The sequence below is a fragment of the Lactuca sativa genome, chromosome 1 (assembly GCF_002870075.4).
Source record: "Lactuca sativa cultivar Salinas chromosome 1, Lsat_Salinas_v11, whole genome shotgun sequence".
NCBI lineage: Eukaryota > Viridiplantae > Streptophyta > Magnoliopsida > Asterales > Asteraceae > Lactuca > Lactuca sativa.
Window position 1 is genome coordinate 76926970 of NC_056623.2, and position 24206 is coordinate 76951175.

General features: G+C 39.1%; 1 protein-coding gene across 1 annotated transcript; it reads left to right on the forward strand.

Moving 5' to 3' along the window:
* Positions 1 to 11435: 11435 nt before the first annotated feature.
* LOC111886068 (aspartic proteinase 36) lies at positions 11436 to 14198 on the forward strand. The gene is made up of 10 exons (XM_023882310.2): positions 11436 to 11988; positions 12107 to 12236; positions 12319 to 12569; positions 12650 to 12877; positions 12944 to 13109; positions 13191 to 13264; positions 13365 to 13461; positions 13567 to 13633; positions 13716 to 13787; positions 13911 to 14198. Exons 1-10 carry the CDS (start codon positions 11708 to 11710, stop codon positions 14123 to 14125), a joined length of 1581 nt encoding a protein of 526 aa, XP_023738078.1. The 5' UTR covers positions 11436 to 11707; the 3' UTR covers positions 14126 to 14198.
* Positions 14199 to 24206: the final 10008 nt, after the last annotated feature.

Consider the following 24206-nt stretch of genomic DNA (forward strand, 5'->3'; position numbering starts at 1 on the left):
TATCACATGTTTTCACACTTCCGAGCGTATGAGAAGGAATGAACATTGTTGGGAAGCTTGTACAAAACTTAATGCAGTTTTTCAATACAATCTAAGAGCATGTTTAGGTTGAATTAGTAAAGCTAGGTCTAGTCAAAGAGCGTGTTTTGGTTAGATAATTTGGCAAGCAAGAAGTATTAGAGCGTGATAATACCTTTCAGTACCAACTTAGAATAGTAATCACAAATTACATCAAGTCACAATCAAGTTAAATGACAACATTGAGAACTAGAACTGGAAACACTTTTACAACTTGTTTACAAATCTATTTCATTTTCTGCATGTTCTAAAGTAGATTAATATTTTCATTATTTGACGTTTTGCAAACAACCCCCCCCCCCTTTGTGACCAAATTACCTTGCACAAAGAGGTATAGACTTTTGTCCCGTGTCTTTGTGGTTCGACCCTGCTTGCCTTGTACTACTTTTTAGTGCATTAAAGTAGTGTATTTGGAGTCTATTGTACCCCTTTATTTGTTGGGTTTGACACCCCTAACAAATTGGCGCCGTTGCCAGGGACACGGTGTTACTAATTGTTTATACCAAGATTTTTGTGAAAAAAACGAAAAAAAACATTAAAAAAAACAAAACAAAAACAAAAAGTGTGGGTCGAAGGTGAACACTCCTTACATTAAATACCAACTTTCTGAGCCAGCCCAAATTGTTATGATGATTGGAAATAACCAAATTATGCAACCCACACCTAGTCCTTGTGATTTTTGCACTCAAAATGGACATGACACCAACATGTGTCCATATTTACAAAGGGAATGGGAGGAAGTGCAGGAAAGGGGAAGCTATTACTGGCCAAATCAATGGAGTTATGATCAAACTCAACATGATCAATGGTGGGAAAACAACCAAGCTTGGGGTAACAACCAATGACAAAACCCATACCAAGCTTGGGGAAATGACCAATACCAACCAATTCCACGGTTCCAACCACCATATTCTGCACCTCCCCAACAAGCTGAAACTTCGAGCATGTCCTTGGAAGACATTGTGAAAAGTATTGCCACTACTACCCAAATCTTCCAGGAAACAACCAAAACTAGCCTCAAAAGCTTAGAGGAACAAATTGCACAACTTGCTCAATCTGTGAGTATATTGGAAACTCAAGGAAAATTACCATCGCAGACTGAAGAATACCCAAGGCATACCGTTTCTGCCATTACCTTGAACGATGGGAAAAATTTTGATGACCCAAGATTGCAATTTGAAGACCGGGAGGAGGAGGAAGAAGTAGAAGTGGAGAAGGTTGTCAAGGAAGAAGTAGAAATAGAGAAGGATGACATGGAAGTTGTAAAGGATGTATTGGAGGTTGACGAAAAAGAGACTGTGCCACCCACTACCAATGAGAAAATCATATCACTAGTAGACCAACTACTAGAGTCGGAAATGATAAATCTGTGGGACCTTTTAAAGGATACATATCCCGAGAAGGAAGACACCCAATCAGTCATCAACTCAACCACCTTATCAAAGAAAGAAGAGTCGATTACTTTATTGGACAAGTACATGAAAGGGGTCAGTTGGATGATTGTTATCATCAAGGGTCTAGGTCCAGTATGGTTCCCAATCAAAAAGAAAGTCAGGTACAAGATAAGTGGCCAATTTGAGGAAATAAAAAGAAGTTCACTGAGTTGGAAAGCCCCAATATTCAAAGAATAACATATTCCAAGGGACAAGTCGAGCCAAAGATTTGAAACAAGGGCGGCTAACCGAGAGGCAACTTGAGGAGTATTTTCTTTCCATTCTTCTTTTATTTACTGTATTTTGTTATGTTGCAATGTTTTTGAGTTTTTTAGAGTTCCAAAAAAAACTCAAAGATTGAGAGTGAGTCATGTTAATTTTTTTTTTGTGTGGTTAAAAAAATGTGATTTTTGTGGTTAACAGAAAAGAAAAGCATGGGCATATGAAATTGGCATGAGCAAGACTCAAAAACACATGGCCTAATTTTTTAGACTGTGCGCAAAACTCAGGGGCCATGCTAAAAACGAATGGGCAAAACTTGAAATCACACGGCCTACCTTTGGACCGTGTGTTGTCGACGTAACTCCCCTATCTCAAAAAACAAACGCATTGACCATGCAAAAATCGCACGGGCTTGAGATCAGAACTTGTTCGTTTTTCATTAAAAATCTTGAAGCAATTTAATCACACACGAACACGTCTCCCGAAGCTACTTGTGTAAAACAAAAAAATAATAAGGTTATCAACACCGAAGCATAAAGACTGATATAGTTTAGCCCTTGGAACACGACCGGTCTTATGAGTAGTAAGTGCTCATTTATATCCAAACTCCAAATAATGAATATAAAATTTTAGTGACTCGAATTCTCCAACGCTCTAAAAAGTCTTTTTCTACCTATTCCCTTTTAAATACCCCGCTTGAGGACATTGTTTTCAACTATACTTACGGGTCTTTGCGCGTTTCATCAATCTCAACAATAGAAAGAGTCAACACATTATCGGCTGATGATCATTCAGTCATATATAAATTAAAGTTGTTTGTGTGTTTGCAGTTACTCCTGTTTACTATGCACATTTGGCTGCATCCTATCCCTATGATTCATGAGAATGTCAAGAGTGTCATGTACTACTGTTAACTTGTTGGAGGTTTTAGCTCTTTCGGGAATGGTAGATAATGGCAAGTAGCATATTTGGTTTTGGGTAATTAAATAATAAAATGGAAGTAGACAAGTAGTAAATAGTTTTTATTTTTGTGTCAAGTACACGCACATGTAGATAGGTTGGTTTTTAAAGTGCCTAAGGTTTTGGTTTCACATGGCTTCGTTAGTTTTTAGGATGTTTACATCTAATCTTGAACAATGTTATTAATTGCTTGAATTAATGAATGAATTCTATATCTTTTTAACTTTATAATCTTCATTCCTTTTACGCTAGAGTACTAAAAACAACGTATTGGTGTGTTATATGTGAATAAAAAAGTTCTGAAATAAAACATATGAGATAAATATTGGTTTCATTTACATTTGATGAGATGTCTTGATTGCGCTACAATATAATTAGGCTATGGGGAGTAGTCACACTCAAGCCACCGGAAAAGCGCTGCCAACTCAATGTCACGTCAGCTCCACCACCAACTCATTAGACATTGAAAATGGTTACCACTCCATATCATTTATATTTTTGTTTTTTTAGCATTAGATTACATAAAAAAACATAATTATAAACTTACGTAATCATTTTACTAATAAAAAAAATCAAATAAACATATTATTAATTTTTAAAATTAAAAAAACATATATAGTTATATATAGTTGAGGGTTTAACTTAATTGAAAGAAAAGTGAGAAGGTATAATAAGATAAAAAAAACACAATCTTAGGGATAAAATTTGTAACTTTAAGTAAAGCGAATATGAATAGCCTTCTTCACACGGTTTTAAAAAACGGGTCATTGCTCAATATCATTTTTTTACTTTGATGGATACAAAGAAAAAAGGAAAAAAAAGGTCAAATACGTGACCGTTACTGCTACTGCTTTCTTACTCGTTGTCTTTGTTTGTTTTTGCACCCACGTCACACCCAAACCACCGGCCTTAGGGGTGGTGTTCACGCGTCCTTAGGCCGGACACATCAGCAAGACGTGTGGGTTAGTCCTCCACTTCGGTTAGCCTTAATATAAGAGCTTTTCGTGGCTTGACATCTCCAAACATTTGGTCGCTTCACAACACCCACAAATTGGAAATCAAAACAAGACTTTTTTTTTTGCAACATTGTAAGCCTGCATGTTCCACCCCTCAAACAGATCCTATATATAAACTATAAAGAGTCGGTTTATCAATATTCCACCATCTAGCGATTTGGTTCTAAATAGAATTCGCCACCGGACACAATAAAAAAAGATGTAAAATCTAAACATGCAACTCAAATAACACACAAGAAATTATCCACTTCAATAGTTCAATTCCTTTCTTGTCCAAATTTTCTTTCTTCAAAACTTTATTAAGGTGAAAACGTGAAACAAACACGCTCACCTTAATAGGAACCAAAATATTTCGTCTCATGGATGATTGTTGAATAATCAATGTGAGTTTATCAATATACCTCTGAGGCGAAGAAATCAAGAACTCACCTAAACCGTATAAACTCCAAGACCATTGGATAACGTGACTTGGTTCAAAAGCTCCACAAGCGCGAGGACATGGTTCGATTTTCACTTTTTCAGCCCCTTCACTTGGCTGCGGCGCAAATTATTGGTCCACACAAGACCCTACGAAATTGAGTTTTTTAAATCCGTGACACCAAGCTACGCATCCTCCCAAAAATGCATTAACCTACCATTCCCAATTTTTTTACGCAAAACTCATCAAGATCAATACATATGTCTTTTAGATTATTTTACAGATTCAAGAATACAATTCTGCGATGTTAAGGCATTCCCTTGAAAAACTCAATTATTTAAATATCCACTGTCCCTGTAAATGACCTTAATCAAAGAGACCCATAGAACTTGGGAGAATTCAAGAAACTCTATTTTCATTTATATAAAAATGTTTTCTTAAGGATTTTTCAATTGTATCCGAGTGAGTTTTCATTTACCAATTTGACCACCCATATACAAGAGATCTCTCAGCGATTCCAACCGATACCCCAACAAAAAAACAATTTCACCTTCCAACTAGAAAGTACGAAAAATAGATAAGTAATAAGCTGAAATACTCTCCGAGATGGATTTAAGCATAGCCACCCATACCCCAACAAAAAACAATTTCACCTTCCAACTAGAAAGTTGGCTACAAATTTATCAACAACTGTTTTCCAACGTTCACCCCTCAACATGATAATAGATAAACGACATCCTCATAATCGAACACCTAATAGTCGGGCTAATTGTTTCACTAGTGACCATTTACTCAAACTTCCATTAATTTACTATTATGTAAATTAACTTTGATCCCTGAAGCAAAAAAGAAACATAACAGTAGTTGAACAATACTTCCAATATTTTTTTTGACCATTAATCATCTGCATAGAAAAACATGAGACTTCCATCAATGTACCTCTAACTTTACATCCCCGCTAAACCCTTACTAATCGGCTCTTGAATAACTATGTGGAGACTGTCCGTATCTAAATTAAAAAAGAAATGGTGAAAAGGAACACCTTGTTTAATTTGGATCGAAAGTAGGTGACCTGTTAACAAGGATCGACGTCATAGTACATTGAGCCCAACTACACCATTCACCACGAAAACTTATATTCTTTTGAACTTCTTCCAAATACTCCCAACATAAAGAGTCGTATGCATTTTCGAACCCAATTTTAAGCACCATGAGTTTCAACAACTGATTTTGTGCCAAACAACAATTTCATTCAACATCATCAGACTACCTAAGATTTGACGACCTTTGATGAGCCCCGATTGTTCCGGGCTAATGACATTGTTGATGACCTTAACAAGCCTATTAGCCAATAGTTTCCAATAAATTTATATTGGCATGGTATATTACTAATAGGTCTGTTCTTAAGTAGTGGTTGACAGTAAGCCTCGATTAGATGGAACTAGAGTAGACCGGACATAACCGGACTAAACTCATTATATAGAGTGAAACTTGTGCAACTAGTTTATACCCGTGAGAACCACAATTATAAAATTAATTAAAACTTTATAGTAAAACTCAAAATTATTTCAAATAAATTATTAATTAAGATATATTTTTTTTAGTTATATAAAAATATAATCGTTGCTTTAAATAAATACATGAAATTATATCATCTTATAATATATATTAATTTTATTTTATTTTTTATTCTAATGTTATTAATTTAATGTAATTAGAGTGTGAAATTTAAAATTTGAAATTTGAAATGAAAAATCAATTATTAATTTAATGTAATTAGAGTGAGAAATATTAAATTTTAAATTTGAAACAGAGAATTAATAGATTGACATGTGGCATGATAGGTGACATATAATATTAATGAAGATTTCTAATATTATGACACTTGTCAGTAGGAGAATAAACTTATTCATTTATTAGAATATAGATTAAAGGGGCATTGAATGCGAAGCTACCCAGATTACCTGAAAGATCTTAAAGATAGTAAAGTCAAGTTGTGTGACTCTACTTCAGATACATCCATTATCTTACTCCATTCAGTTCTTAATCATAGATTCTTAATACATGATGTGATAATCACATTTTGATGTTTTGCAGGATCTAAGAGAAAGAAGGAAACTTAAGAAGAGTAAGCTGAATCTGATAGTGAGAGATGGATTTGATCACAAGGTTTGATGATTAGATTTTTGAAGCTACTATTTAGGAGTTATGTTAGATTAGTGGATTTCTTAGGAAATGTCTAGAAGCATAGTTTTCATTTTATGCATTGTAAAGACAAGTTCTGAAAACTTTCATTTATTATTAATAAAAATGAAATTTTGATTTATCTAGTTCGTTTACTTTATATTTCCTTAAAATGGCATTTATGAATATTTGTGGTTACATTTCTATTATTAGTAATATTAATTATGGATTTGATTCTTAATTTTATCGTTTGTGGTAGTGTCATTATGGTTAACAGTTGTGATAATTGCGTTCTCAAATTCGCATATGATTACGACATCCCTTTTCATAGTTCGAATTGTGAGAAATGATAGAAATAGTTTAAACACACACATATGCTATCTAATGAAGGTGTATAAGCTTGAGAAGTCTAGTTGGAGCTTATCGAAGCACCACGTATCAGAAATCTGAACTTTAGTAAGAAAGTCAATAGTGTTGATTTCTAGAAGTCCAGTTGATTTCCAGATACATGTCAAAGCTAGTGGGAGCATAATTGTTATGCTAAGTGTTGCAACTTGGTAATACTATTTGTAGGAAACAAAGTCTACAAATTTGCAATTTGCAAAGTTTGGAAATTGTTTTGCTACAAAAAGATTTAGGGGAAAGGACACTCATACTATATGGAAATATTATTGCAAGAGGCTGATCAGATATCATGCTTTTATGTAAGACATTATGTATCGAGTCTCGTATGCTTCAGATATATGATCGTTTACATATGCTATAATATTCAGTTGTTCTGATTTTTCCAAATGCCTTGGGTATTGAGAAGGAAAAATGACTAGAACTTGGTATGACTGTTATAAAACAACTGTCAAAGAACAGTCTAAGGTTTACTGAAGATTGCTATGCCAAAGACCTATTAGTTCTTGGTAGTTTCAGTTACTTGTTGCTTATTAATGTAGTCATTATGGTGTGGCCTTATATTTATGTTGCCATCGTATTTAGTAATTTCTGGATTATTTATATTCCGATCGAGCTTAGTCGTAGATGTACACAGTTTGAAGTTCGTAATAAAAAAATCACTAACTTGTGCAATCACCCTTTCCAAATTGTTAACACGAATATATCTAAAAAGCCCAAATGGTTGATTTCCTATCTTAGATAATCTTTGCGTCATGAACACAACGATCATTTTTCTAAATTTATCACCAAGATTCCATAATTCATGTTATCCTACATGCGATGGAATATTAGTAAGGTATAATGTGTGACACATTCTACACTGGATTGATTAGAGTTTCAAATTGACGTGACATACACTAACAAGTGAGATTTTGGTATGATTTATACGAATTGTGCAACACCCCTGTAATTGTGCTTATATGATTTTGTGGATTGTAAGTCAACTTTGTTGTAATAACTTACCCGAACTTTTGTGTATGGATTAAAAGCTTTGTTAAGAAAGATTCTCTTATAAGACTATACGGTGTGGGAGACTTTTACCATTAGTAAAAGCCTATATGACACTTTGTTGTAATAACACCCCAACCCTTCCTTTTTTGTATGCCAATAGTAAATCTCATAAGTGAACTTCCACCGATGACAAATTTCGGTGGTAAACCTTTTCTTATTTATTATTGGTCATACAATTTTCTTTTCTTTTTTCTTTTTAACATAAATACAATTATATATAGTTATATACCATTCGGTAAAAAAAACTACCACTCTAACACCCAAAGTCAGGAAGGCCAAGAAAGGAAAGGAAACCCTAAGTTTAAGGGACGACTCGTCGAGTCCAAGGAGGAACTCGGCGATTCCGAGCGGGATCCGGGTCAAGGAGTAAGTGACCGACTCGGCGAGTCTGGTCTGAGCTAGGAAAACCCTAAATCCGGGACTTGGGGCCTATTTAAACGTCTCATTCTCTCCCCTAGGGTTCCTTTACTGCCTCTCTCACCCAAAACACCAAACCCTAAGCTCCATTGTTGCTCATTCAAGCTTCCAAGCCATTTTTGGGTGATTTGAAGGAAGAAGAAAGAGGGGAATCATTGAAGCTTCAAGGATTGGCCTTAGATCTGGAGTTTGTGGAACCTTTCTGAGTTATTAAAGGTATTAAGTCATTTCCTTCATTTAGATCTATTCTAGTTGTGAGTTTTGGGGCTTTTTAAGCCATGTTTAGATATTCATATGAGTTAGAAACCAGATCTAAGGTTGCTACTTCGGATCTAAACACATTTTGGCCTTGTGAAGCATAAAGTAACTGCCCTTGAGTTGATTTTAGAGCCTCCTTGCCTAAAACCCGAGTTCATGGTGTGTTTAGCCTAGATCTCCTTCTCTACACGTAAAGTTTGCAACTTTACGTGAGGAATAGACTTGGGAAGGATAGATCTATAGTTCGGAGTCCATGCATGACTCAAAAGCCCTCTACATGTATGAAGATCTGAATGGACTCGGCGAGTCCTTTGAGTGGACTCGGCGAGTAGCATGAAGATTAGGAGCAACTCGACGAGTGGGATGAACAACTCGTCGAGTCGGATGAAGATTGCCTTGGACTCGGCGAGTCAGGACGCGAAACCCCAAACCCTTCGAGTTGAGACTCGAATCAGTGAGTCGAGTGGAGACTCGGTGAGTTGGACAGGTCAGGACTCGGAAATCGGTAGACTCGGCGAGTCGAGTCGCGAATGGAAGGACTCTGAGCATATGAACTCGACGAGTCAGTAGGTTGACTCGACGAGTAGAGTTGACCTCGAAGGTTGACCTTGACCAGGACTTTGACTTTGATCAGAGTTGATTAGTCGACTTTCGGGGGACAGTTAGACTAAGTGTTGCATTGTTATTGAAGCTCGGGGAGCTAGTGGAGCGGGAGTTCAGAGAGTTGCCGGGCAACAACTAGAGAGGGTTTCCAACAAGTTCAGCAAGTGCAAGTGAGTTTCCCTTTGTGTGAATGGGTCTAAGGCGACAATGCCGACCCATGTAGTTATGAGTAGAAGACCCGGGGGTTAGCCCCAGGCACAATATGCTAGTATGATATTCAAGACGAGGTCCAATGATAGCGGGCGGGTGCCCAAGGAATGGTTTATATGATAGTTTTATACTTGTTGTCTGTGTGATACATGTATGTGCCTAGTAGGGAGGTGAGTGTGGGCGAGGTCCCGTACCTCACCAATAGCAGAGGGTGGATAGTGTTCCACATCTCATTAGCAGCAGAACAGGGGCGAGGCCCAAGTTAGGGAAAGAGTGAGTGTGGGCTGGGCCCGTATCTCACTACCAATAGGAGTGTGGACGGGGTTCCATGACTCACCAGTTGCAAGACATGGGCGAGGCCCAATATAGGGAGGCCTTTAGAGCAGGATTCGGTAGCATATGATTAGTTTATGTGTTGTGAAATGTTATGTGTTAGTATATGTTGGCGGGCGAGGCCCAGTGACAGGCGAGGCCTAAACGAAACAGATCTGTATCCGAGCGGGGCTCGAAGCTAGGCGGGGCCTGGAGCGGCGGGACCGTTGTAGCAGGCGAGGCCCGAGGCAGGGGGCGAGGCCCAAGATAGCGGGCGTGGCCCAGTATGTACAGTATGTGGTTATGCATGGTATGTGGTAGGGTGGGGAACTCACTAAGCTTCGTGCTTACGGTTTTCAGTTTTGGTTTCAGGTACTTCTGGTAGCGGAGGGAAGAGCTCGGGGTGATCGCATGACACACACCATAGATTAGACAGTCTGGGAATGTTTACTCTGATAACGAATATGTGTTTTGGAAATTAATACTCTGATTATGTTTTGGATTGATAACTTTGTTTTAAGTAATGTTTTATTAAAAGAAATTTTTAGTCTTGAATTTTGGGACGTTACAACCACACTCCATCAATAGGTAAAGTGTTGCAAAAATTGTAAAAGCTTATGTCCATAAATAGGTAAAGTGTTGCAAAAATTGTAAAAGCTTATGTGACGCATATGTGACACTTTTTTACCATTCGCAAAAAACATCATAACACCCTTTAGTCTAATAATACTAAATCTACTAAACCAAAATTAATTCAGTGAACTTTTAAATAAGAGAAAAGTACAAAAATAGCCTAATCCCTTAATTACTTTGTGGAAAATAGCCAAAAAAAACTCAAATTACAAAAATAACCATCAAAATCGCAGATGGACTCAATTTTAGTTGTCCATATGCGAACGTACAAGTCGCTAAACACATCTGTGTTTTAACGACTTGTACGTTCGCAGATTGACTCAGTCCATCTATGATTTCATTTTTTTCAGGGGTATAAAAACGTAACCGTTTTTTCTTCTTTCATTTTTCAAACTTTTTTTTGGACTCTCTCTAAAGGTACTATAGATGATTTCATTTTTCAAATATTTTTTAAAGCTCTTGTTGGAAAATTCATTTTATTAGAAATATTTTAAACAAATATTCCAAAGAAATAAGAACTAAACTGATAATTTTTTGCAAAACTTTATATATAATAAGGGAGTTTCATAGTTAAACCCTATCAATTTTGTAGTCAAAATTAAAAAAAATTAAAAAATTAAAAAAAGAAAATGCAAAATCGCAGATGAAATCCTCCTTAATAAATGAAGAGTTTTTTGTCACATGTCAATCTCTCATGAGTTTTGACATTTGTCATTTTGTGATATTTTAAAAATAACTATTATCCACTTGTCAATTTTTAATTTGTTTCAATTTTTAAAATTAAAATCATATACTATACATGTAACGTATTAAATATCATATATATGATATTAAATTGCAATAAATACGTTTATTCATTTCTTATTTTAAAGTTGTACATTAAAAATATTTTCTATTTACATTTTAATTTAATGTTTATTATTTTTTTTAAATCAATCCGTGTAATACACGGGTCTCACACCTAGTGAGAGGAATTTACAGATGAACTTAGTTCATCTGTGATTTTAGTCAGAGACGGAAGTATTTATACGGAAAAAATTAAAAAAACTAAAAAAAACCACCGGCGAACTAATAAGTCACGACTGTGCTTTAGCGACTTGTACGTTTGCAAATGGAATGCTAAAATCGCAGGGCTTAATCCATTTGCAATTTTCATGACTTTCATGGCTATATTTGTAATTTTTTTTTTCACAAAATAATTAAGGAATTCGTCTATATTTACAATTTCCTCTTTAAATAATCATTTAGAATTCAGAATTTCCATTTTAAGAGGAAAAAAACTACCGTATGATATAAAGAACTCAATTCAAAAGGATTGAATTTGATCTTAACACAAAATTTCTCTCAAACAAAGAATCAACCCCTCCTTGATTTTGTCCCCGTCATTCTCTTCAAACTTCAATAAACACCCGTTTTATACAAACAGACACCTTCATCGAGTCGATCTTGCATTTTACTCAGACTGAAACTACTGAATACAGGGAAAGAAAGAGAAAGAGAGAAAAGGAATGCGGGGGTTTTTTCTTGCCGGAATGCCGGTGACGTCGACCATTGCCGGCGCTGCTGTCGCCGTATTGTTGCAGACAGCTTTCGTCCTTTGTGCGTTTCCCACCATTCTTAAGTTGGAGAGAGCTTTTCCGACGAATCATCTTGTTGAGTTGAATGAACTTAGATACAAAGATAGTTTCAGGCACCCAAGAATCTTGCAGCAGCAGCACCAACAGTCTTCTTCTGCAGCAAGTGTTGTTGTTTTCCCTGTTCAAGGAACTTATGATCCTTATCGTGTTGGGTAATTTCTTGATTCATTTTCTCTTGAGTTCTTGAGCTTTTTTGTAAACTGCAATTACATTCTTCGATTTATAGTATAATGTTTGTAATGTAGATCATCAATTCCATTAACTTTGTAGGCTTTATTTTACAAGAGTTCAATTGGGTTCTCCTCCAAAGGAATATTACGTACAAATCGACACCGGAAGTGATGTATTATGGGTCAGTTGCAGTTCATGCGACGGTTGCCCTAGATCCAGTGGACTCGAAGTACTATTTTAACCATTTCTTATTACTAATCTCATTCTCGATTTTCAAATACCATTTTTATATTCTCTTCGTCTATCAACAGATTCCAATTCAGTTCTATGATCCTTCAACATCATCAACAGCTTCTCTGATATCTTGCTCAGATCGACGTTGTTCTTTAGGAACTCAATCATCTGATTCCGGCTGTTCCAATTCCAATCATCAATGCAGTTACACATTCCAGTATGGAGATGGTAGCGGGACGTCAGGTTATTACGTTTCCGATCTAATCCATCTTGATACAATCGTCGGCGATTCAAAACCATCAAACGCTTCAGCATCCATCGTATTCGGGTAATTCATCCCCAATCCATTAACCCCTTTAATTTTTCATTAAAAAAAACCCTAATTGACTTGGTAAGTTCATGAACCAGATGTAGCACATCCCAAACTGGGGATTTAACCAAACCCGATAGAGCCATTGACGGAATCTTTGGATTCGGTCAACAAGGACTCTCTGTAATCGCGCAGCTTTCTTCACAAGGGATAGCTCCAGATGCTTTCTCTCATTGTCTCGTCGGAAACGGTGGTGGTGGTGGGATTTTGGTTCTAGGTCAGATAATCGAGCCAACCATGGTGTATACTCCATTAATCCAGTCACAGTAAGTTCTCTTTCGCTTATCTCTTATCATTAAACATTACAAATGCTAACATGCGCATCCATGCAGACCACATTACAACATAGATCTGTTAAGCATATCTGTGAACGGACAACCATTGTCAATCGATCCGTCATTGTTTGCAACATCAGGGAATCGAGGGGGGACGATAATCGATTGTGGAACTACTCTTTCATACCTCGCGGAAGAAGCTTATGATCCTTTCGTCGATGCTGTAAGTTGAAATTGGAGAAAATTTTGTCAAATTCATCGTCACTTTCATCTAAACAACTACTTCCGACTTCCGTTCATGCAGATTACACAGTCTGTTTCACAATTCGTCCGACCTATTACCTCAAAGGGCGATCAGTGTTATGTAATTTCCTCAAGGTTTTCTTCATCAATCAACTACCCATAACCTACATTTCCTTTAATCTATGTTTTACATTGCGATGAAAGTAACATGGAAAACCTTTTGATAATGTTTCAGTACGCCGGAGATATTTCCGACTGTAAGCTTGAATTTCGCCGGCGGTGCTTCGATGATTTTAAGACCCCAAGACTATCTTCTTCAACAGAACTCGGTGGTAAGTTCTAGATTCATATCTAACACTTTAAATTATACAGAAATTGAGATTACGTGAACGATTATAATCTTGAAACGTAGCAAAATAATGATCTTGTTTCTATAGGGTGGGGCTTCACTGTGGTGCATAGGGTTTCAGAAAATTCGTGGACAGGGAATTACCATTCTAGGAGGTATATATAATAAACAAAAATGTCAAAAAAAAGATTACTTTTTTTATGGTTTTTAACTTGTATTGTTATTAATTTGATGCAGATCTTGTTTTAAAAGATAGGATTGTTGTTTATGATCTTGGTGGTCAACGGATTGGTTGGGCGAATTACGATTGTAAGTTTCTCAATCATATGAACAAAATGTCAAAATTTGATCTTTCGAATGCTCTACATTCTAAATTTGACTGTTGAAAGTCAAAATTTGATGGGTTTTGGTTTCGATTGTTGATGTTATTAGGTACGTCATCTGTAAATGTGTCGACGAGTTCAAGTGGTGGAAGAAGTGAATATGTGAATGCTGGTCAGATCGGTGGTAGTAGTAGTGGTAGTTCATTACAAAATAACCCTTACAAATTGTTCTTAATTGTAGTGGCTTTTGTGCCACATATTTTAGTAATTGCGGTTTTTTTTCCTAGTAAAATTATACATGTGCATCGATATAGGTTAATTTGAATTGAAATTTGTACATGTATGCTTATTTGTACATTGTAAAGTCTACTTGTATATATACAACTCGTATATATGTTTTTTTGTTGCATTGGTGATGGGTCCAAGTAGAATTTGTAGGTGTGAAATTTGAATTTGATTTGATTGTAGACTCTAACCTATTATTAAGTGAAAATGTCATTTAACCCTAAATTTTTCATTTGTTTTAAAAGGCATTCAATTATTATTATTATTATTATTATTATTATTATTTTTTGCATTAAAAAGTAGGGATGAGCAAAGAAACCGATCTAGCTGGAACCAAACTTGGTGGAAAATAGGAACCGAACTGGAACGTTGGTTCTACCGATTCTTGCCGTGTCTTCAAATGTTGGAACTGGTCCTCAAGAAATAGTAAAATCTGGTTCTACTGGTTCCCGGTTCCAAAAATCCACAAAAATATCGTCTCGGTCCCGGCCCGACCGGTTCCATTGGGTTCCAGTTCCGGTTCCAGTACCGGTTCTGGCCGGATCCCCGGTCTATATGCTCATCCCTAAAAAGGAATGAAGTAAAATGTGATCAGTTGAAAATGTCACTTGACCCCTTATAAGAGGTTACGATGCCAAGTTAGATGATGAGATTTTACAGGGGAATCTAGATCCCGAAATTCTTGTATATCTTGGTATTTCAGTCTGAAATTTAGAGAGAAATTTTCTAGTCCACTAAAAGCTTCGGGGAATTTCAAATACCAACATTATAATGGACATGAACTCAAATAACCCAAAAGATGTAAAAAATGGAGGTCATTCAAGAAAGAAAGACATTACCCTTCTTAATTTCTTAATCGGTAAAACAGAATTCTCTCTAGCCGAACCTCATCCGATCAAAAATTGAGGAACATAGAATGGTATCAACTAAATTGAAGTTGTAAGAATTGAAACATTTACCTTTGAGATCGCTTAGCTGTTGATCTACACCATGGTTTTGGGTGGTTTACAACTGTCACCAACACTTAAATTCAAACCCTCAAGTTGACTTGTGTAAGTCAAATAATATGTTTTACTATACTCACTGTTATCGACGATAGAACGTATGAATATAGATGTAGTTGATATGAGTAGTTGATCTTTGAGGGAATAAGTGACGAAAACATCGTCAAACGAGGAATTGATGACAGAGCAAAGTGTTTCGAGGAAGCGAGCTAGGGTGTTTTCTGTTTCTGTATTGACTTCCGGCAAGGAAAAAACGATATGAAGTAATCTTTAAGGAAGACAATGAGGTGCAACTTGAGGTTGAGTAGGAGATCTTTGCGGACGATGGAGGATAGACAACGGTCGATGAATGAAGACATTACATGAGTTAATTAAAAAAAATTAAATATATAAGTCTAAATATTTAAAATGTCATGCCCTGTTCCTAAGAGTACCTAATTGTGAGTCCCCGGGATTTAAGAGAAATGATATTTTGGTCATCTTGTGGGAAAAGTGGAAAATGAGGGGCAAGCATGAAATTGGGAACTCGCCGAGTACGCCCAGCGTAAGGCGTATATGGACGCGGGTGCAAGGCTGAGTACGCCCAACGTACTCTCAGAGTTCTAAAACCCTAAATTTAGGGTCAGCCACTATATAAGGAATATGTTGGTTGATACCCTAGCCTCCTTATGCTCATCCTTAACCTCAGAAACCCTAGAAAACCGTATCCCCTCCATTGTTGGGTGTGTTTGGCTTTGGAAGCTCATTTTGGCAAAAGAAAAGCTAGAAGAAGAAATGAGAAATTGTCAAAGAAGGAAAGGAACGATTGGAGCTTGTAGATCTGAAGAGATATCATCCTTTGGAGCTTATTTGAGGTATAAAGCTTCTTGCTTGCCATTTATTTTGCATAGATCTATGTGTTGTGAAGCTTTGACACCATTCTTGTCCCAAAAGTCCTCATCTTGTTGCATGTTTCGAGTTGGTCAAGATTATCTGTCCTTTCAGACCTTAGGAGACGTCTTGAGTGAGAAAAATGAGGTCCCAAGGGCTGAGGTTGTTCTATGTGTGAGATAAGTGGGACTTAATGGATTAAGAGCTTTATGGACGTCCCAAATGATAAAGTTTGAGACTTTATGAATCTTAGGCATATTTGGCCTAGGGATCTGAAGTTTGAGCTTAAGAGCTTAAGCCATTAAGAAGTTATAAGGACTTAATGAGTAGCGAAGTTACTCCCCGTGTAACATGTGAGTACGCCCCGCATAGCGAGTCAGTGCCCCGATCCCCTGTTGCGAATCAGCGTGTACGCCCAGCGTACCAAGGAGGGTACGCACAGCGTACTCCCTCTGTTGGGTTTTCATTTTGGGCCTTAGGGTTTGGGCTATTATTTGAGCTGCTGGATTTTGGGCCGTGACTGGACATTATGGATAAAGTCTTTTGGGCCCATTGGTTGTTATGGACCATGAGTTTAGGCCCATTTGGTGAGGTGGGCCCAATTTAGTAAATTGGGCCAATAATGGGATTTGTTTTGGACTTATGGACTTTGGGCCATTGGTGGGCTTGGGAGCTTACTTAGTGCTGGGCCGGATTGAGTTAGGGGTAAAATGGTCAATTTACCCTTAGAAGAGTATTGTGCTTGGCCTAATGTTTATTTGTGCTATGTTGGCTAGTTCGGGATTTTCGGTGAGTTGGTGATTCGAGAATCTGCATCCTCAGTTCAGAGTTTCGGCAGTGCGAGGTGAATTATCCTCACTATATCGACAGGGTCTAAGGCACCAAGGTTGGCCCTTTATCGGATTGAGATCCGGGTATTTGTTGTTATGTTATTGCTTTGATATGTTTGCATCCTGGTAGCTAGGATGGTATATGTTAGAGACCTGGTTAGGTCGGTATCCTGGTTAGGATGATGATATGTTATGTGATCTGTTTGATCGGCTTGTTGACTATAAATGCTTATATGATTGTATGTTTATGTGCACATGGTTGTTTGGACTGGAGTTGGGTTGAGGCGGGTCCTGCTTTGTGCTGTAGGCCAAGATACCCAGGGCGGACCGGTTGTCCCGAAGGCCCAGCGAGTGGTCCGGATAGGCTGTAGGCCCCAAGAGGGCGGAGCAGACGTGCCGAGGCTCGGAGAGTGGACCAGGCCGACTGAAGGCCCGGTGCGGGCGGACCAGTCATACTGTAGACTCAGAGAGTGGACCGGGTGGATTGAAGGCCCGGTGCGGGCGGACCAATTACACTGTAGACTCGATGTATATGGCTAGATTCGGAGGGTGGACCAGGTGGACTGTTGGTCGGTGCGGCGGACTAGTCTCACAGTAGACCCGGAGTGCATGGCTGTTCTGTGATCGGATATGATATGGCATGATATGTGTGTATGGTATATGTGGTTGGTATTTTGGGGATATCTCACTAAGCTTTCGGGCTTACAGTTGTGGTTTAATGTTTTTCAGGTTCTTCAGGAGACCGTGGTAAGGCGAAGGCGTGATCGTACCGCTCCTCATGTTTATGTTGTGATGTGATTCTGGGAATACTCTAAATAAATTGTATTGAAAACCTTTTTGTAATAATTTAATGAAATCGGGTTGTTTTTGAAAAGTTTAAATTGGTTGGATTTTTTCGGTCGTTACATAAAAACTTTGGATTTATAAGAAAATAAGAAAAATAATGAATTATTAAAATTGATTTTTCTTTTAAATTTAAATAAATAAATAAATAAAATAAACTAATGAACTTTAATTTAGGAATTTTAAATAAAAAGGTAAGTTCCTTAATGAAATTGATATTCATTTATTACTATATTTATTCTAATTATTACATTAAAGTATTATGTGAAATTTATTAAAATAGAAAAACCTATAAAATGATATTTGGAGAAGAAATTAATTCAAAATAACCACAAAATGACATTTGACAAATTGAATGAGAGTGTAACATGTGGCAAGAAAAAACGTTCATTTATTAGAGTAGATTGGTTTTTGTCTTATGAGTTTGAGAAAATGGATGTTTTGTAATATTGGTTTTATTGGAATGGTTTTGTTTACCCTTAAATTTAAAAAATAAAATAAAAATTATAATGACTTTTGGGACATTACACAATATCACGGGTCAAATATCTCGTGATTGTGTTGACCGAGAAGACGAATATCATGACATTAGATTAGCTTGTTATTGGGTCCAAAAGGGGTTCATCTATACTAAGGGGGTTCTTAGTTTAGTCGTTGTCATCTAGCCGAATCCCCAAAGAGGTTGGCAATGAAGGTATCATAGCGGGTTAGACACAATTGGTCCGGAGCTAGTGTCTCTCCCCTTGTGGGCTCATGGCAAGGAGAAACCAATTGTCATGCGTAATCTGGGAGGGCTACTCTTGGCGTTTTACGGGGACCTCAAGACGCCACACGGGCAAGAAGTAGTGTCAAACTTGAGTATGTGATATCAAGCTTTTAAAAGGGGGACATAAGTTGTCTGGGTCATTGGGTGGGTCATGTCGATCTTCTGCTAAAAATTTTAAATCGATTTAATTTGGTAGGCGTCATGATTGTTCATATTATTTTTTATAGGTCAATAGGGGATATTTATAAAACTATCAATTTGAGAAAATAATCAATTTTATTTTTTAGAAAATACACAACTTTTCCAAATGAGGCATTCTAAACTACTTTATGTCAAATAAAAAGTATTTTTCAAACAAAATAATAAGACTTAACATTTCAGATTTCAAACAGTAAAAAACTATTCCAAAATTTGATAAACATTTCCGAAATTTCGAAAAAAAAAATGTTTTTTTTACTAAAATCTAACAAAAATGTAAAGAAACATAACAAATAGGAAGTATATATATATACTATACATGGGATTAAATGTATCATTTTGTTGAAAATAATAATGTTAGACACTTCGAAATAAAAATTTCGACATAAACAGAGAGTTTTTTTGTTAAAATAAGAAAAAAATATACATTACATATTTTTGATCGGGCCTGAATGACCTCATTTAGGATAACATGGTCATTTTTGTAAAATACAAAAAACTTGGTTATTGATTGAAACTTTCATTCATAATGGTAAATGATGCGACCTTGGCTTGGCTCGGTTGATATTGTTCACTTGGATTCTCAGCTGCCTCTGCAAGATCACAAAGAAAGAAGGCCGTTAGCCGCTTTCCGGGAGGAGCTCCCGGAAGAACGCTCCGACGGTTAAGTTAGAGAGTGTTTAGAATCTTTGGGTGTGTGCTCTTAAAGAGTCCAGAGAGCTTACCTCGTAGGTCTGAGAGCGTATCCTTTTATACCTAGCTCCCTTGCCTGATCCGTACCAGACAAGATTGCTTTTTGGGGAGACAAGATCAGGGGCGCTGATTGGAGGGTCATGCGCCTTCAACCGTTAGGGTGCTCTTATTGGCTTTGACGGCAATGGCCTGATTCTCCTGCTTGTCTCCTGACCGTATCTTTTGTCTCGGAGCTGGGAGCGTCCCTTGGTAGGCGCGAGCCTTTCGCCTGTGCATTCCTCTCCCGGGGGGCCAACGAACGCTAAGCCTGTTGGGCTAGGTCCGGTTGGCGTGCCCGGCTCGTGCTTCTGCCGTGCTACCCTAGGCACGTTATCAAGTCCCCAAGTTTAGTAGTCATAGCGTTGCAACACTAGTTACGACGTTCTAGACTTAGCTAGCTTACGCGTGTTGGTTTTTCTTTACTCGTCGTTCCGTCTTTAATGGCGACGTGACTGCGCTTGATGACTGGCAGTTACGTCACTGTCAGACATTTAAATGTCCTGCCTCTTCCTTTTCTTTATAAGGGCATTTAAACGGTTTCTCTTTTTCTTTTCCTCCTTCTCTCTCCGTCTTCCTCTTTTCGGGTTTATCTTCTTTTTTCTTTCTCATGGCAAACCTTCCCGGTATCCTCCCTTCCGCCAATGAGTATCGTCAACTAGAGGTCACATATGGCTTATCTTCCCTGGAAGGTGTAGAGTTTCTTGCACCTGGTTCTAGTATCTCATCCCCTCCCCTGGCAAAATTGGGGTTTACTTGAAAACCCTAGATGTTGGCATCCGTTTTCCTTTGACTGATTTTCAAGAGGAGGTCTTCCAGAAAGACGGTTGCAGTCTTCAGATACTGACCCCCAATGCAGTCAACAAGGTGGTTGCATTTGAGATGATCTGCAGAGCCAACGAGTATCTTCCGGATTACTTCGTTTTCAAGTTTTTCTTCCGATTCTGCGTTACTGGAGATAAGTGCACCTTTTCGGTCCGACGAGGGGGGCATGCCTTAGTTCCCGACAGGCGGACCCCTAAAAACTGGCAGGAAAAGTGGCTATGGGTAAACCAGGAGTTGGTCGGAAGCGGCCGGTACTGTGCGAATGCTTTTGCTGATACCATCCCCAAACCCTTCCCTCACAAGTCACAACCAAAGTGTCGCTGATTACCTGAAGTGTGTGCAAGTATCCCCTCCAGATTATTCCGAGGCTCTGCTTTCTGGTGTAGGGATGACCCCTTCTTGGAGGCGTCACGGCAAAATGGCGGTGTTTTTCTCCGTCATTGACGGTGAGTGTTGTGCCCCTCTTTTTTCCTTCCCCCCTTGTTACTACTGTATGATTGATATTCCTTGTTCTGACATCTCTAGGTGTTGAATCTTCCATGTCCATGGATGAGGTGTTACAGAAGCATTATCGGGGCAAGTTAGAGTATCGTGAGGTGGATCTAGTTGATCGGCTTCCTCCACCTCGCCGAATGGATCAGCTTGCCTTAATTGCTTCCCCTTCCGTCCCACCTGCAGGCTCGTCAGTATCAGAGGAGGATCCTTTACACACCCGCCCGATCTCTACAGTCATGCCCCTGGGTAGCACTCATTCCTCCTCCGTGGAGGGTAGCGAAGACAGCAAAGAAGGCATTATCACGGATGCCCGACGAATGCAGGCGAAGAGAAAAGATGTCTTAGCCATGGGTGAGCCGGTTACCGACGCACCTACCGCTGCCAAGAGAGTTCATACCCGGCGTAGCTTCTCTCGTCTGCTGAGTTCTATAACTTCCACACTGGCCGGTGTGTTCGTGATCCCTGATGACGACACACAATAGTCTGAAGGGATCGACATGGCGACTGAACAACTCGTTGCTCCTATCTTCTCCTCTATTCCTGTTCCAAGTGTTCCATTGGTTTCCCCGAAGTTCTCCCCGGTTAAAGGTTCTAGCGGCCCTGGTCAAGTTTCAGTTTCTTTAGGTGGTGTTTCTGGAGACAGTTCTACTGGGTCTCCTGTTTTTTTCCTTCCTAGGAGCTCCGTGATGATTCCTGACTCTCTGTTCGTAGCAATGCTTTGGAATTTTACCGCCATGCTTTTCCCCCGGCTGCCGTTGGCGATATGGAGGCTATGGGTAATCCTGCCCATGCTCATAACATGGCGTACGATGCTGCATAGGCCATGTTTTACCTTGTCGCGGGTTCCCGGCGTGTTCATGCCCTTGGCGAGATGGAGGCCGTCCACGCTACTTGTGAGTCACGCATGATAGGGTTGGAACGTCGCCTCGGCGAGGACCTCCGTTTGTCTGAGCAAAAGTGTGAATTGCTATCCTCTGAGAAAACCTTCCTTGACGAAACTAGAGCCGTTTTGGAAGCTAAGATCAACTCCCTGACTCAAGTGAATGAAGGTTTGATGATCCAGGTGGAAAGTCTTGAGCGCGATGCTACTAATCGTGATAAGCTTATTTCGTCGTTGCAATCGGATTTGGACGCTTCCCATCGAGACTTGGATTGGCTGGTGCACGTTGGTGTTGTTTGCATTGTTGATAAACTGATTGAGCATCCGGATTTTACTAACGCGATAAGTCTCATCCGGCATGTTGCTTTTATGGTCGGGATTGAGTCCGTTCAAAAAACTTCTGCTGGTGCTGGTGGTGGAGATGTCGGTGTTGGTGCTACTTCTGTCGGTCCCGTGGTTAGTGTGAACGATGCTCCGTTGTCTTTTGCCAGTATGGATCATGCATCCTTGTTGGGTTTAGGGGAACTGGGTGTTGGGGGTTTCCGGGAGTTATGCTCTTTCGGTGGTTCAGAGGGTACTCCGGAAAGTGCGATGGGTCATGATATTGTGCAGGTGGCTGAGGTTGATGTTGGAGGAGATAATGAGGGTGGTGATGGTGATCGTGGCGAAGGTGAGAATGCTCCGGCATCGTGTGCTACCCCTCTTGAGGCGTGAAAATTTCTTTGCTTGTTTCGGTTTCTATCTTGCATGTTTCTTTTGGTGGCCATATGATGCCTTTAGTTTGTATAATCCATGAGCTTTTAAACAATATTCACTATTTTATGTATGTAACCATATGCTCTAAGCATTATTTGTTTGTTGCTTGCTCTTTTTTTAAACATAGCGCTCTGATGCGCTAGGCGTTCTGCTTCGCCTATGTCATCTCCGACACGCTAAGTATCGGTACCGGGTGCTCTTAGTACCCAACGGATGGATCTTTTCATGCACATTTTCAATCGTTAAGAGTTAATACACTAAGTATTAAACATTAGCATTTGAATAATCCCATTACATTAACCGTGGATTATAAATACACTAAGTATGAGACTCATGTCACTAAGCATGGACTTATGTACACTAAGTACTTGGGATGTGCCGCACTAAGCAGCATATCGGTCGACTGGGATTACACTTCTTTCTTTTCAAAAGAAAAACTTTTTCAAGTTCCTAGCGTTCCACGTTCTTGGAATCTGCCTTCCTTCCATCGTTTCCAAGACATATGCACCATTCCAATTTGCTTCCGTGACTTTGTAAGGGCCCTCCCATGTTGGACCCAATTTGCCTTGGGGTTGGGCTCGGCTTGCTTCGTTTTTCCTTAGAACATACTTACTTACTCTGGATGCTTTCTCATTTACCCTTTGGTTATAATACCTTTCTGTTGCATGCTTGTATGCACCCTGGCGCATTTCTGATTTTTCGCGTTTTTCTTCTAGGATATCCAGGTTTATCCTCAGGTCCTGTGCGTTGCTTTCTTCATCCGTGCTAGCCACCCTTAGCGTACTCACCGTTAACTCCATTGGGAGCATAACTTCTGTCCCTTATGTCAAACTGAACGGGGTTTCTTGCGTGCTCGTTCGCGGTGTGGTCCTATATGACCATAGCACTGTTGGTATCTCCTCTGCCTAGTTCCCTTTTTCCTTGCCCAACCTTTTCTTGATCCCATTCATGATAGTTCGATTGGACACCTCCGTCTGTCTGTTCGCTTGTGGATGTGCTACTGATGTGAACCATTGATTTATCCCTTTGGTGGCGCACCACTCCTTGAACGGGTTCTCGGCAAACTGTAGGCCATTGTCACTGATGAGTACTCTAGGCGTCCCAAACCTTGTTATAATATTCTTCCATACGAACTTTATCATGTGTCTCCCTGAGATGCATGCTAACGGCTCCGCTTCAATCCATTTTGTGAAATAATCTACGGCCACCACCATGTATTTCAGCTTCCCTGGTGCTTCCGGGAATGGGCCCACTATATCTATACCCCATTGGTAGAACGACCACGGGCTAGATATGTTATGCAATGGTACTGGGGGGTTTTCTTGGACTGGGGCGTAAGACTGGCATTCCCTACATCTCCCGGCTACCTCTAGCGCATCTTGCTGTATTGTGGGTCAGTATACACCCATTCGCAGTACTTTGCCTGTTAAGGCCCGCGCCCCCTCGTGTGCACCCACCTGGCCTGCGTGTGCTTCATGTAGCATCTCTTTCCCTTTGGCTTGGTCTACACACTTCAGCCATGGCGCTGTGAACCCTTTTCCTATATAATTCTCCATTTATTAATGCATATGAGGGTGCTTTTGTACGTATCTTCCTGGCCTTGCCGTGGTCGTCCGACAGCACCCCCCTTTGTAGGTGTTCCCTGAATGGTGTCATCCACGTGGGTCCAGTGGTCGTTAGGGCATTCACCTACCATTCATCTATACCTCTTTCTCGGAGTACCTCTACCAAGACTTTCTTTGATAGGTGGTCGAAGCACGTAGATGCCAATTTGCTTAAGGCATCCACCCTCTTATTTTCGCTTTTAGGTATCTGTTTAATTGTGAACTGCTTGAACGATTCGACTAGTTGTTTCACCATCTTCACATACCTTCCCATTCTCTGATCTCTTACCTCGAATTTTCCATTCACCTGGTTCGCTGCT